Source organism: Natrix helvetica (assembly GCF_964273705.1).
Source record: "Natrix helvetica genome assembly, chromosome: 6".
Taxonomy (NCBI): Eukaryota; Metazoa; Chordata; class Lepidosauria; order Squamata; family Natricidae; genus Natrix; species Natrix helvetica.
In genome coordinates, this window is record NC_138553.1 from 61,269,300 (window position 1) to 61,284,718 (window position 15,419).

At 34.6% G+C, this 15,419-nt stretch overlaps 1 protein-coding gene across 6 annotated transcripts in view; it reads left to right on the forward strand.

Moving 5' to 3' along the window:
- The window catches only part of MET (MET proto-oncogene, receptor tyrosine kinase), a 122,081-nt gene extending 107,081 nt beyond the window's left edge, over positions 1-15,000 (forward strand). For all 6 annotated transcript variants that reach the window (XM_081958609.1, XM_081958606.1, XM_081958607.1 and 3 more), the window contains exons 14-21: positions 925-1,065; positions 4,930-5,160; positions 5,707-5,787; positions 6,431-6,612; positions 7,487-7,596; positions 10,750-10,915; positions 12,196-12,332; positions 12,530-15,000. In XM_081958609.1, coding sequence (XP_081814735.1) covers positions 925-1,065; positions 4,930-5,160; positions 5,707-5,787; positions 6,431-6,612; positions 7,487-7,596; positions 10,750-10,915; positions 12,196-12,332; positions 12,530-12,740 — 1,259 coding nt within the window. In that variant the 3' untranslated portion in view covers positions 12,741-15,000. The remainder of the gene's footprint in view (positions 1-924; positions 1,066-4,929; positions 5,161-5,706; positions 5,788-6,430; positions 6,613-7,486; positions 7,597-10,749; positions 10,916-12,195; positions 12,333-12,529) is intronic.
- The last annotated feature ends 419 nt before the right edge of the window (positions 15,001-15,419 follow it).

A 15,419-nucleotide genomic window follows, 5' to 3' on the forward strand; every position in this document is an offset into this window, starting at 1 on the left:
GTAAACTCTCTAGGATGCCTTCTGCCTGCAAGCAACCCAGAGGCATTTACTTGGATTAAGATAAACCTTGCCCTAATCCAACATATTTTTGATTAGAAAGATGAGATATTTTAACAACAATAACAGCAACAATAACAACAACAACAATAATGACAGCAACAACAACAATAAATTTGCCATCAGTCAATTGCAGAAGGTTCCTTTACTTGGAACAGCTTTTATCCTACAACAATATCTGTAATACTGTCAAATATACAGATTTGCCTATCCCAGGACTCGATAGGTAGGCAAAAATGCTGAACTCACTCTGAATAACTAGTTGACTGTGTGTATGACAACAACAACAACAAGAAAAAGAACAATAATAAAGAAATTGCAGCTTCCTGCAATAACATCAGCAGAAAAACTATGCTAGTTGGAACGTCATACATTTTAAGAAGATACTAGAATGCTGGTAGCAGCCCCTATCAACCATCAGCGCCAGTCAATAATATTTGTTATACATTTTTAAATGTTCAGTTGACTTGAGTTTTATGTTTAGTGAATAAAAGATAATAATAATTGTTAAAGCGATACCCATTGTCATCGGGGCACTTGGTACCATGTCCAAGAATTTTATAAGATACATAATTGCAGTTTCCTGCAATTACACCAGTGGAACTGCAAAAAACTGAGCTACTCGGAACATCGTATATTTTAAGAAAGTACTTGGTTGATACCTAGGATGCTGGCAACAACCCGTATCAACCATTAGCACCAGTCAATGGTATTTGTGATACATTTTTGAATGTTCAGTTGGCTGAGTTTCATATTTAATGAATAAAGTAAATAACAACAACAACAATTCCATTAGTTCTATTCAGAATGATGATAATGGAAATATCATGTTTTTTATAATATTGACATTCTTTCTTCTATGATAAGATTTAGGTGGAGAGATTGTTCGCTATGATGGAAGAGTACACACTCCTCATTTGGACAGGCTTGTGAGTGCAAGGAGTGTAAGCCCTACGACTGAATTAGTGTCAAGTGAATCTGTAGACTATAGATCAACTTTTTTGGAAGGTACAATATTACCATTTTTCTCATTAATAAATACAAAAGGATTGCCAAATGCTAAGCTACTATGTGGTTTCTATAATGAAATATATATTGGTACCTTTTGATTTGTCTTAGAAAGGTTTGTTGTATTAGGTATTTTTGTTACATAACACTGATAGTGATAAAAAGTCTATAAGAAAACAATCAAACTCAAAGAGCACCAAGGACCCCACTGTTGCATATTTCTGAAAGTCAGTAACATGCTGAATCTGTTATAAAACCAAATATCCCCCTGTTTGTCTTCATCAATATTGTGATTTTCTCCTTTTAATGATGTAATATGCCACAATATCAAGATGCTGATGACAAGAATAGTGAACCAATTCTTGCTGTAATTTCTATGGGAATGCTACCTCAAACAACATTCTTCTGCAGGTTTTATGTAATTCAGATATAATGTTTACAACTAGTTACTTAGCAGATTTCCATCATCATACAGCCTGAATTTGTGGCCCTCTCCTTGTTTCTTGTTTCTTTTGCTTGCTAGTATATTGCTAGTATATTGATGTTACCACAGGTGAAATTTTAATTTGGGCAATAGGCCTCCACCAAATTCACTGAAATGTTCCCTTTTTATATTCATTCTCTGTGATGATTTCAAATAATGTATCTTCATAACCTAGTAAGAAGTTTATACAAAGAGTATTATCACTCACTCATGTAGCCTTTCTCTCACACATTGGCCTTCAGAAATATGTGAAGTCAATGGTGAACTTGTGACCTTCCACTATACTTGTAGTCAAGAGACTTTTGCAATTTGTGAAATTTTGGACTCCTCTTTTATGCTGTCATGATCATATAAATCTCAATATCAGCATCCTAATTTGTAGAGTGGCAGTAATGTGAACTGTCCGGGTACCTGCAGGATATTTTAAAAAATTCCAAGTAATTCTAGGACATTATCCATTTTAAAGCTTCTTCAGAACAACATTTTTCTTACAAGTAACTAGTGCTGCTGAATACATGAAAAAACATGTCAAGTTGTATCAAAGTTCAATAAAGCAACAACCAGTCAAAGAAAAATATCTGTTGTAAATTGAGATACCTGACTTAAGATCATAAGCATATGTGCAAAACCTGAGAATGCTTATTTCAGGGTGTAAAGCATTCAAAACACTGAGGCTGCAACTTCTTCTAGAGTCTTGGCAGGGCTGATGCATGGATTTTTCCAAATGTTCTACTTGCCCGATAAAGTGGCTATGAATTCACACACATAAAAATCTTTGAGGTACTTGGGCTGAGCACTGCGTAGGAAGTAGTTGACTTAATGCTTCAAGAAGGTGCTTCACAAGTGAATTTGATAAAGTGCCTTTTCAAATGCTTTGCACAATGCTATTTATGCATCAGATCAGTCATATGCAGTCACTTAGGCATACTATAATTAATTAATTAATTAATTTTTCTTATTTCTAGACCGCCCCCCCTCCCCGAAGGGACTCGGGGCGGTGTACAGGCACCAAATTTAAAAACCTTACAAATAATCATAAATATAGTTAAAAACGAATTAAACTTTAAACCCCTGTACAATTTATAAAAATTAAAAACTAAGCCTAAGACCAAAATTTAAAAATAGAGACTGGGGTGGGAGAGCTGGAATTAGGCCAAGCCGGCTAGATTAAACAGGTGGGTTTTGAGCTTCTTACGGAAGGAGCGGAGGTCCGTGGTTGTTCTAATATCAGGGGGAAGGTCATTCCAGAGGGTCAGGCCCATCACAGAGAAGGCCCTTCCCCTGGGCGTCGCCCGCTGGCACAGCCTAGTGGACGGCACCCGGAGGAGTCCCTCTCTGTGTGAGCGAATCGGCCGAAGAAATGTGTGGGGCAGGATACGATCCCGCAAATAACTAGGCCCTGTGCCATGGAGTGCTTTGAAGATGATAATCAGCACCTTGAAACGCACCCGAAAAGCTACAGGTAGCTAGTGCAGCCCGCACAGGAGAGGTGTTACGTGGGAGTATCTAGCGACTCCCGAGACTGCCCGCGCGGCCTCATTCTGAACCAACTGCAGTCTTCGGGTGCATCTCAAGGGGAGCCCCATGTAGAGAGCGTTGCAGTAGTCCAGCCGGGACGTCACAAGCGCATGGGTGACTGCGAAGGGCGTTCCGGTCCAATAAAGAGTTCAGTATATGAATAAATGTGGCCTTTCTCTCAACTCTGGAATTGCTAGTCTACACCCTGTTTAAGTAAAAATAAAATTAATAAATGAGTCGTATATCCTGATCTTATTTGAGCACAGATGGCTAAGAAAAGAGTACTTCTGTTTACAAGTATAAAGAAAATTTCAACATAGGTAAGAATGCTTTTAAGGCTTGTAAGCAATGTTCACATTGTTCGGTGAACTATACTTCATACAAACTAAACATTTCCTGACAGCATTATAATAGACCAACTATTTGGACTACAATTATGCTTGTGTATACACACACACACACATCCCAGGTCCTTGCCACAAAATAAGCATAAATAGAATTTGATCAATAACACTGAAAACAGTCATCTCAGATGCAGGTACGTTCCAGATGAGTTAATTGAAACTTCCATAACTCTTAGAAATTGAAGAACCACGTACTGTGAGCTGAATGAGTTGAGAATTGAGAGTTGTGGGACCTAGTTGGGAGAATTCTAATCTAGACAATGAAGCAGTAATGATTTAGGTTTTGGATATCAAAAGTTATTACCTTTGAATTGTAAGAAGTGGCATACCAATGTTAGTTAAATTAAATAAACAAACAATGCAATAAGTTAAATAAATACAAATACAACAATAAGCATACTATTATGCTAGAGCACTTCCTGGTGCATTGTGTCCGCAGTAATAAAATATCCACATCAGCTCTGGCAGGACAAGGTCTCATTTAAAGATTCTCCATTGTTTGCTGAGAAAGGGAAAGAGCCCACACATTTCCTAGGCTTTGTCATCATCCATTTCCTTGGATTCAGAGTAATGAGAATGGTAGTGTTTTGTTTAGACACATTTTTATTCTGCTAACCTGTCTATGCAAATTCATAAAGATTGATGTCTGATCACCCCTACACATTATGGTTCTTAAACGAAAATAGTAAATTCATTTATTGTACTTAAAAATGTTACATAGTGAAAATTCAGAAAATGAATAATAAGACAATTTCCTATTTGAATATTCACCTCTATATAGTTATAGTAATTTAAGCAAATTTTAAACTGTTCATTAAATTATTTGAAACTACCCAATCTCTTTTGTTATTTTTTTCTTCTCTTCCCTAATGTGTAATGTCTATTCCCCTAAGATTACTATAAATTCAGATGGTTTTTGTTACAATTTTGGACTTGGTTCAAAATACATAATTGTTGGGAAATTCTACAAAAGGAAATGTGTTTTGCACCATGGCAATTCCAATTAAGATTTGCAGTAGAACAGTATGTTTATGAGAGATGGATGTCAATTAACGTTTGAAACAGTTTTATATAAATGGCGTGAAGAAGATATTACCCCAACAAATGAAAGACAAATATAGTATATAACAGTTTGCTTTTGCAAGCCATATTTTCTTGATCTATAAGAGCTTCTGATTCTGTTTCCAGGCTTAGCTCCACCATTTTAAAAGAATCCCGTTAGTCAAATTTTCCTGTAGCATCACTATGAAAAGTTCTCTTTCAAGGGTATAGCTGCTGTCTCTCTCAAGTTGCAGATAAGCTGGTTCCTGTTAGGATTACTGCTATTGTTTTAGCAATTGTGTGCTACATTATGTAATAAGGTGAAAAATAAAATTTAAAATGAAAACTAAACAGATAAAATTGGGTCTTTCTGTGGCAGAATTTGCTATTGACAATGATGTTCACATTTTTTTACAGATCAGTTTCCAACTTTATCTCATAATGGATCTTGCAGGCCAAACCAATATCCTCATGTGGACCTATCTCCCATTCTGTCTACTGGAGACTCCGATTTAGCTAGTCCATTGTTACAGACTAATGTTCATATTGACATAAATGCCTTAAATCCAGATCTGGTCAAAGAAGTTGAGCATGTTGTTATTGGTGCTGATAATATGATTGTTCACTTCAGTGAAGTAATAGGAAGAGGTAGGTGTCTCAACTGTATTTTATATTTACACATTCAAAATTTACCAAATTCAAAAATTTGGCTTTATTCCTGCTTATCTGGGAATGCTGAATCATTCAATCTTATTCAATTTTATCTGAAAATAAATTCCATTGGGGACTTCCCAAAAGATGCATTCAATGCATCAGAGAATATATCCAGCATCAGAAACTGCTTATTTGCACACAGAAAAACTTCAAGAATTGTATTTCTAAAGTTAGGAAAGTCTGATATTGTAAACGTTCAAAGGAAGATGTGCCAAGGGCAAGGTGATGGGTCTAGTAGATTTAGATTTAGTATGTTTGAACTTTTGAAATATCAGAGCTATCAGTTGGGAAAATGATTGTTTTATCATTGTTTTATCATTTTTGGCACTGTCACTGCATTGTTCTAAGCAGCTCAGAATGATTTCTGAAAGAATCCAGGACAAGCTTCTTTCCCTCAGCAATTGATCATCTTCAAAATATAAAGACAGCTCCAGAGAAACCAGTAGAAATTTGACTTGTGATGATATTCTCTCTCTGTAGGGCATTTTGGATGTGTTTATCATGGAACTTTATTGGATACCGATGGCAAGAAAATTCATTGTGCTGTGAAATCCTTGAACAGTGAGTCTTGCAATATTTTATTCTGAGTCATTGCATTTTCACTGACTAAACTATATAAGTTGAGCCATGATTATTTTTATCAAGTTAAGTGTCTTTGTGTAGCTTGCAGAAATTTTATTTCATACATCTTGCAATGTCCATATGGAAGAATGCTCATGTTTTCCGTCCACATAATAAATAAAAGATTAAAGGAAAGAGAGAAAAATGTGGTATTGTTTTACCATTCGACTATCTTATGTTCAGTTTTTATGAGTGAGACAGTTGGAAAACAGCAGGACTTAATTGGCACAACTATTAATAACATTCTTCTAGTTTGACAGATGGAGCATTTCTATATATTGTTACTAATATGTGAAAAAGGAAGAGAAAGGAGTTCTGGAATTATGTGCAGTAAAATTTGTTAAATAAATTCCAGATAATACTCTCCCAGCTCATTTGCTTATAGATAGGCAGCATCTAGCCCTGCAAATACCTGGATATAATTTCGAGAGTACTTATCTAAATTTCAGTGTGTTTTATTACTTTATTGGGATTATAAAGGAGTAATACTAAGAAGGTATATTCTCTCCTTTCATTAAAAATTTGTTTAAAGTATCTTAGAAATGATATGTATATTTATTTAACATGTTGCTACATTTTTCAGGAATTACAGATTTGGATGAAGTAGCTCAATTCTTAAAAGAAGGAATTATAATGAAGGATTTCACTCATCCCAATGTCCTGTCACTACTTGGAATTTGCTTGCCTAACGAAGGTTCTCCTTTGGTGGTGCTTCCCTATATGAAACATGGAGATCTTCGGAACTTCATTAGAAATGAATCTCATGTATGTGTATTATGAGGTGTTCAGTAGTGATCCAATTAAGCAATTGTGTATTATTACAGTTATGCCGTCTGAAAGTATAAATTGATGGATCAATTATTATTTTGAAATATGGTACTTTAATCAGAATTTAATGAAGTTGCATTACACATTTTAAGTAAAAATTGATTGTTGAAAAGTACAGAAACATTATCGGAATCAAAGGATTTATGTGTAGGGTTTACTTTGCTTTATTTTTTTTAAATAAAATTTTATGCTACCCATCTTGCCTACAAAGTGTTTGGACCTGAATGATCAGAGTTCTTGTCTGTAGGATTGCAAAGAATCTGAATTTTTGTTCTTCAGTTTCTTGTACATTGCCTATAGATTACTGTTGAAGTTGGAGGGAGATGGACTTATAAACATACATTTTCAAAAATGTAGACATTTTTTTTAAAGCAATATGCTATGCTCAACCCTTAATATCTCTGGTAAACTTGGGAAAATCATTGAGAGCTGCTGCAGTTGCTGTCTGATTCTGGTAGTTTCCCATTTATCTTTGCCATAGGCAATTCTTTACAATTAAAATAAATAAATCACAAAAATTACAGTACAAGCATTTTGTTGTTTAAGTAAACTAGTTCTAGTGATAAATTAATTTCATTTAGATTTAGATATATACATGCTGTATAATCAAATAAATACTTTAATTTATTCCATATTTTGTTTCCTTGGTTACTAACAGTAACTTTAGGGTCAGGGAAACAATGTTTAAATGTACAGCCTTTCAATATTAAAATGAAGACTAAGATTGATTTCATGAATTACAATGCACATTTTAACTGAAAGTCATTCTTCACAACATTGTTTTAACTACTAAGATGTCCATAATTTTCAGAATCCAACAGTGAAGGATCTGATTGGATTTGGTCTGCAAGTAGCAAAAGGAATGAAATACCTTGCAAGCAAAAAGTTTGTCCATAGAGATTTAGCAGCAAGAAATTGTATGTAAGTATGGATTAACTTTTTTCTCATATTATTTTATAGCCAGTTTGGAATAGTGATTAAGGCACCATGATAGGAGCCAGACGATTGTTTATTTTAGTCTCACCTTAGTGATGTAATCTAGCTGAGTGATTTTAAGCCAGTCACACTCTCACAGCTCACCTCACCTCATGGGGCAGTTAGAAAATAGGAAGACAAAGAAGATTACATTTGTTCACTGCCTTGAGTTATTTATTTTAAAAAATGAAGGTGGGATAAAAATGAATAGTGGCATTTGGGGGGGATCATTCCATTTATACTATTTTATTTTTTATTTCTGTCATCTATCTTTTTAATACAGTGTTTCCCCGAAAATGAGACAGGGTCTTATTATTTTTTGACCCTCAAAATAAGCACTTGGCCTTATTTTCAGGGAGGTCTTATTATTTTTGAGGTGCAGGAAATGGCAAGCATGGTCACCTCATGGCTGCTGCTGTGTGGCAATATTTTTCGGGGAGTACTTATTTTCAGAGGATGGCTTATTTTAGCACATGCGCTCAAAAGCCCAATTGGGCTTATTATCCAGGGAGGTCTTATTTTGGGGAAATCGGGATATAAAACTTAGAACTTTATCTATAATGTTCCTATAGAGAAGCGTTCCTCGGTTTTTGCAAGGTTTAAGATATGTGGACTTCAGCTTCCAGAATTCTCCAGTGAACACATTTTAAAGATTTTTTATCTGAAAAGTTACCAAGACAGAGAAACATTGCTACAGATGTTTACAACTACTGAATATTGCTCAGAGAGTTGCATCACTTAAGTGGTATAGCAAACACCATTACATTCAATTTTGCTTACTCTTCAGAATATAGATAATTATTTCAATTTTTTTTAATTCTAAAGAGACAAAAGACTTTTTGGTTCTGGTATTTTACTAAGTATTATATATAAAGCAGAAAAAAGAAAACCCAATTAGCTCATTGAATTTGAATCTCTCCCTCGAGTTTATCCTCATGGAATGGATCTTTTTCTTCCCTTATTTTCAAATTTAGTCAATAGCATTTTAAAAATAGCATTTCAAACTTATAGAAGACCATCCTAACTAATTAAATTATTAAATTTAAGTCATTCCCTCCAGCTTATCTTCATAGGGTGTAGTCTTTTTCTTGTCAGAGGAGTCTATCAAGTCTTTTTTCTTCAAGAAGTTCTCAGCTTTATTTATATCCATGAAAAAAATGTCCCAAAGTTGTTCTGTTAGAACATGTAAATTAACCTGGAAATAGGTATTTCTAGAAGAGTTACTTTATTAAGGCAGGGTCAAATCTAGTTATTTGCTAGATTAAATCCTCATAGATTAAAGTTTCCTTCTCTAAAATGACTATCATATCTGTTTTTCTAAAAGAATTCTCAACCTTGTTAGTATCCATGAGGAGAAACTCTAAAACTTGATCTCTGGAGAGTTGGAAATTTACTTGGCACTTACTCTTGTTTCAGTTGCACTGGGAGGGTTGTATTTATTCAAGCCATCATCATAAAAGAAAGCTGATATCAGATTTATATTCCAAAGGCACAATTAGGTTATTTGTATTGTCCAGCTTTTGTAGAGTTGACACAGTGGGTTGATAAGTTTCTACACCTAATTGTGTCTGTTGTTCTTTTTTAATATCCTCTGTATAATTAATATCTTCTAACTGATTTATGAAAAGAGCAATTTTCTGTAAGGACTTTTCAAAGATTTCCTTGACGGTAGAGTCCAGTTCAGAGTTAAATATCTCGTAGCTCCCTCTGATGGTCAAACTTTTTATTTATTTATTTATTTATTTATTCCTTTTTCTAGCCAATCAGAGTTTATGAAAAGCAGCAAATTTCAACCACCTATAACAAAACAGTACAAGGCTACAGATTATTTTAAAAATAGTAAATTAAAACCATAACTTTTATCCTTATATTTCAAGAGAAAAAATACTCCACACATCCTTATTTTGGCTGCTTCTAGCAACCTTCTTCCTTGTTGTTTAACAATAAAGAAATCTCAAAAATGGCATTCAGAACTTCAAAAAGGAGTGATAGGCTGTAACTAAAGAGAGCCTCTTTTAACTAATAGAGATAATAAATTGATTAAGAAATGAAGAGCACAGCTTATTGTCCATTTGAAAAATAAATTCCAAAACAGCTGCTTTATTCACAACCAGAGAAGGGGTGCTCCAGGTTTGACCCAATTTAGCCAATCTGGTAGTGGTAATCTGGCCTGGGTTGCAAAACCGGCAGCGACTCAGGCTGGCCACCGGTTCGGCTGAACCAGTAGAGGCGGCAGTGGGAGGCTCCACCCACCCGGACACTTCTGCACATGCGTAGAAGTGTTGTGCACATGCGCAAGCGAACCAGTAGTAAACCAGCTAGCAACCCACCACTGCTGGACACGCCCCCAAACCATTTCCCCGGTCTCTGTTGCCATTGCTGGAATCTTTTTTATTAACTTTTAATGGTCTTTGTGCATGCACAAAACCATTTACAGCAAACTGGGCATGCACGAGCAATGCGTGCGCAAAGCGAACCAGTACTGGTTCATGTAGGAACCCACCCCTGTCAACAACAATGCGATTTCAACCCACCCCCATTTCAGTTCACCAACTATTCTGAAGCATGGCTTCTAAAATTGCTTGCAATTTTAGAACAAGTTACTTGTTCCTCACATTTTTTGACTTTTGCTGTCAGAACAAGAATTTTTGGTCCAAGCAAAAGTTATGGGGAAAAAATATTGTTGGTATCAGGATACCAGACAGATTACTTTGCATAATTATTCAGTAATCCAAGAATTCATCATTTGAATAATGAATTAGCTTAGCATCAACTAGTTATGATTATCCACAATTAAAATTACATTTTATTATACTAATTATCAATTAAAATTATTATTTCATCATGTCAAATTTAAGTTGTATTGCTATAAAGTTATGGCTACCCAAGAATTGTATGGTTGATTAATAATGTCAACTATTAAATGAGTCAGCAAAGTTGCTATCAACTATCTAGTGGTAAATTGCAAATAAAAACAGTAATGAACATGAGTAATTTAATATTTTGATTATTTTTGAAAGTGGTTTCTTAAAATTATAAATTCTGTCTTCTTAGCTCCAAATAATATTTTATGTTTGTGTGTGTGTGTTGTTTTTGTAGGCTGGATGAAAATTTCATAGTCAAGGTTGCTGATTTTGGACTTGCGAGAGATGTATATGATAAGGAGTACTACAGTGTACATAATAAAACAGGAGCAAAATTGCCAGTAAAATGGATGGCTTTAGAAAGTTTGCAAACTCAGAAGTTCACTACAAAGTCAGATGTGGTAATATATTTATCATTATATGGGACTTGCTGATTATATTACAACAGATTATTGGAAATATCAAAGGAAAAGAATTATATAGTAGATTAATGCAAGGGAAAAAAACCTTAAACCAAAACTAGCCTGTTTCTTAATTTGCAGGTCAATGGGTATTATTATTTTTATGTCCATATTTCAGATGACCAAATCTTAAACCTACAACTAAGAAGCTTTCCAATCTTAAAATACTAAATTTGAATGATTGCTTTGAAAACCTTGATAGTACTGACCCGATATTGAAACTGTCCCCTTAATATATGGATTTACAACTGCTCTCCAGTTGAGATCAATATCATACTTCCTACAAGAGATTCATAATCACATAACACTGTGTTCTGGACCTGGGTCTGGGAATGAATAGGTGGGATATTATCTTTCAGAGTTAAAGGATTGAAATGAAGTGTTAAGTATCTGCTGGGTTATTTTGCTCTTATCTAAAGTAGCCATTTACTCTGATGATCACCGAAGAGATGGTGGGACTTACTTTTTGCTCCCTTGTTCATTTTCATCAATTCAGTTTTTCTTAAGACTAAAGACTTACAGTAAATCTGTATGTTTGATAGATAAATGCCTATGTGTGTGCAGCTTACTAGTTTTTTCTTCTTCATTAATTCCATACAACATTTTCCCAACAGGCTGTGCTTTTTTCTTAGAAACCCACTTTCCCCTTGAAATTTTATTTTGTTCTGGAGGTTAATTTCTTATGAGGCCTTTGTTAGCTTGAGTCCATTAATGCCAAAATTGCAGAAGATTACTTCTGTTTAGCATGGAAGAAATCCCAGATTCAGTTGTTATTTCCCCCTGCCCCCCCCAAAAAAAAAATTATGTAAACAAAATCTCTCAAAATAGAGAATATTGGACTAGATGATTGGAATTTGTGTTGATTTTGTTGAACCAATTTCGTTGTATTTAAGTACAATGACAATAAAGATTATACTTGATGCAAGCCAGAAGTGTATAACTTCCATCAGCTTGAAGAATTCACCTGATTATGCACAGTACATCAAGGATAGAGGGACCAAGAAAAATTCACAGAAAGCATTTTAAAAGAGTATAATGACCGCCTTGCAACCCTCCAAGACTTAAGACTTGCCTCTTACTTCTGTTCTCCTAAATTGCAAAAATGCAATAACAGAACAAAAATGTTGGCCTTGTCTTGTTGATAATGTGGTATTCAGTTATGAATGCTTGTGGCTTTCTTTCAGAGCCTTATGATTTGATTTTTATGTTCTTTTTGTTAGTGGTCCTTTGGTGTTTTACTTTGGGAGCTGATGACAAGAGGCGCACCACCTTATCCTGATATCAACTCTTTTGATATTACCGTTTACTTACTACAAGGAAGGAGGCTCTTGCAGCCTGAATACTGTCCTGATCCACTGTAAGAAAAGTCTAAAATACCTTCTAGAATTGAATTGAATTTGAATTTATTAGATTTGTTAGCCGCTCCCTCTCCACAAAGGGACTCGGGGCGGCGTACAATAAATAAAAACACATATTATACAATTAAGAAGTCTTGTAAAATCATGTTGTTAAATGTAATAGATAAAAAATAATTTTTCTGCTTTTTCATTGCAGATATGAAGTCATGCTCAAGTGCTGGCATCCAAAGTCTGAACTACGGCCAGCCTTTTCTGAGTTAGTTTCAGATATATCCATGATCTTCTCCACTTTTATTGGGGAACATTATGTTCATGTGAATGCCACCTACGTCAATGTGAAATGTGTCACACCATATCCGTCTCTGCTGTCATCACAAGATAATATAGATAGAAATGCAGATACATGATAAAGTGCATTAAACTGTGCTAAAGGGGACAGGGCATAAATAATGGCCAACTACTTTTTAAGTGTTTTTCTGTGTGTGAAACCACTGCATATGTGTATATGTTGTTAAAATTGCACTATTTTGAGGAGGCAATTCAAGTTGCTGAACTGTACAAGGTCAATGTATTGTTCGGATATAATTTTCATGTGAGGAGGGCGATTGCAGAAACTACGCTGCAGTGGAAATTCTTCATCTACTGCCAAATATCACTCACTGTGAGCAATCTCTAGCTACTGTTATACTGTTATCGACTTACAACAGTTCGCTTAGTGACTATTCAAAGTTACCACGGCACTTTAAAAAGTGACTTACGACCATTTTTCACACTTATGACTATTGCAGCATCCCCATGGTCATGTGATTTACATTCAGATGCTTGACAGCTGACTCACATTTATGACATTTGCTGTGTCCCAGAGTCATGTGATTCCATTTTGCAACATTCTGACAAGCAAAACCAACTAACAATTATGTTAATAATTTAACAACTGTTGTGATTCACTTAACAAAGTTCTCACTTAGCAACATAAATTTTGGGCTCAATTGTGCTCGTAAGTTGAGGACCACCTATACTCTGCAAAACTGATGATTCAGAAATTTCTCAGTTACTCATAATACAAGATACTGAGAGTTGAGAGAGTTTTATTAGTCAAGTGCTTTTCACTCAATAAGGGCCAAACTAAATAAATATTCCAACGTTCAAAGATTGTACTTCACTATTGAAGTTTATTTGGTATAGCAGTTATAATAATATAAAAGTAGCCCAGATCTAATGGACGTTAATCAGATTGTCCAGCTATCACTACACAGATTTTTTTAAATAATTTGGGAAAACTGATGGCAATACAACAGATTATTATGTCATACTGCGGATGCACCAGCCACAAACAAAGCATAATGAATATTTAAAGAAAATGTTTCTGTACTACGACAAGAATGAAATGTTTCAGAAATTCCTTTACCCAGTAGGCTGAAAAGTATGTTAAGTATGTGGACAAAATTCCACAGGAGGATACCAAACTGTGCAGGGAAGCAGTAAAGATTTTGTAAAAGTGTCTCTGTGTGAGAAAAATACAACAGAAAAAAGTTGAAGAGCTTGAATCAGGATGTTAACCTATTCAGTTAAAGAGAGTGCATCTTTACATTAGTGCTGCTAAATTTAGCTCATCACATTTAAACAGGTTTTTATTAAAAAATGAAATAAAATCCTGCAAATACAGATCACAGCTGCTTGATGCTGTCAACTGGTTCTTAAGATTTTGACATGATGTAGGCCTTCCTGATGACCAAAATATATTTTTAACATGTCATTTTTTTTAAAAAAAAGTTAACTTTTGACTGAACATCATATTGGTTTCTGTTCCTGTGGAATCCTGTGCATTCTACTGTATAGACTATTTGATGTAGAATCAACAGATAGGTGAGGAATGTTGCTCTGTGTGTGCGTGTGTGTGTAAACTTTCAAATCATTCTATTTTTATACTGATTTTTAATTAATTTTATAGATAGGTGTATAGATAAATTCTTGGCTAGGGTATAAAATGTTGCACTGTGAACACTTCAAAAATATTTTATCACAGCTTTTAATATTTATAAAGTTGTTTAAAAACTCTAATCCTGTAAAGACTGGAAAGCCAAGAACTGTTGCAAACTACTTGTAACCCAAGTGTTTAATCTCCTTTTCTGGAATCAGACTTTTTTTGATATCTTTGAGGAGACAGTACTTATAAAGAAGCCAATTACAGGGGAGATTTATTGTTCCAGAGAAAGGATACCACACTAAAAGATTTATGATGAGATTGGACTGGTAAGCAAACTACTTGCTGATAATACTGGATTATATTGAACTGCCACATCCATTTCAGTAGCAAATACTTCATGTCTGCTGAGAAAGCAATATTACCTGTAAAAGGCCTTAGCACAAAAACATAATTCTCCTTCAGGCAAAGAGAAAAAAAATGCTTGAAGGTTAAGGCAAATTATTATACCATAGTTTAATGTTGATAATATAAATCTACATATACAGGGAATGCAGGGTGCAGGGATGAAATATTGTAATATTTATGTGATAAAATTAATGCCATGTCTGGGACCCCTGTAAATAATGTTCAATTGTTGTAGGGATTTGATGTTTTACATTCATATACTTGCCAATCGGATAAATGGTACTTGCCTTTTTAATTGTGATATGTAATAAAAAATAAAACATTTGTATATTGGCTATTTGTGAAGTTATGTCTGTATTTATAACAGATACACATATGTAAATGTAGTTGATTACGTCAAGACTTGAATTTACTTGGAAAAGAAAGTATAGACAAGATACAGTTTTGCATGATTTTCATCTCTTAGCTGTTGTGTTGTGATTGAAGCAAAAAGTAACAAAGGTGGTCAGTGTTAGGACACATCCATCATGTGGCTATTGACATATTGGCTGAGTTAGATTACAGAATTCCATGCTATGATATTAAGGTTGCAACCATATGATTGATGCGGATTATGTGCCATCAAGTCCTTGTCAATTCTTAGTGCATACATATTTTTCTTCTTGATGATCTGTCATAACCTGATGCTTCAACTCTTCTAACAGTGCCCTTATCACTACTGTAACTTTGCTTCATCTTTCCAGCCTTCTCCCGG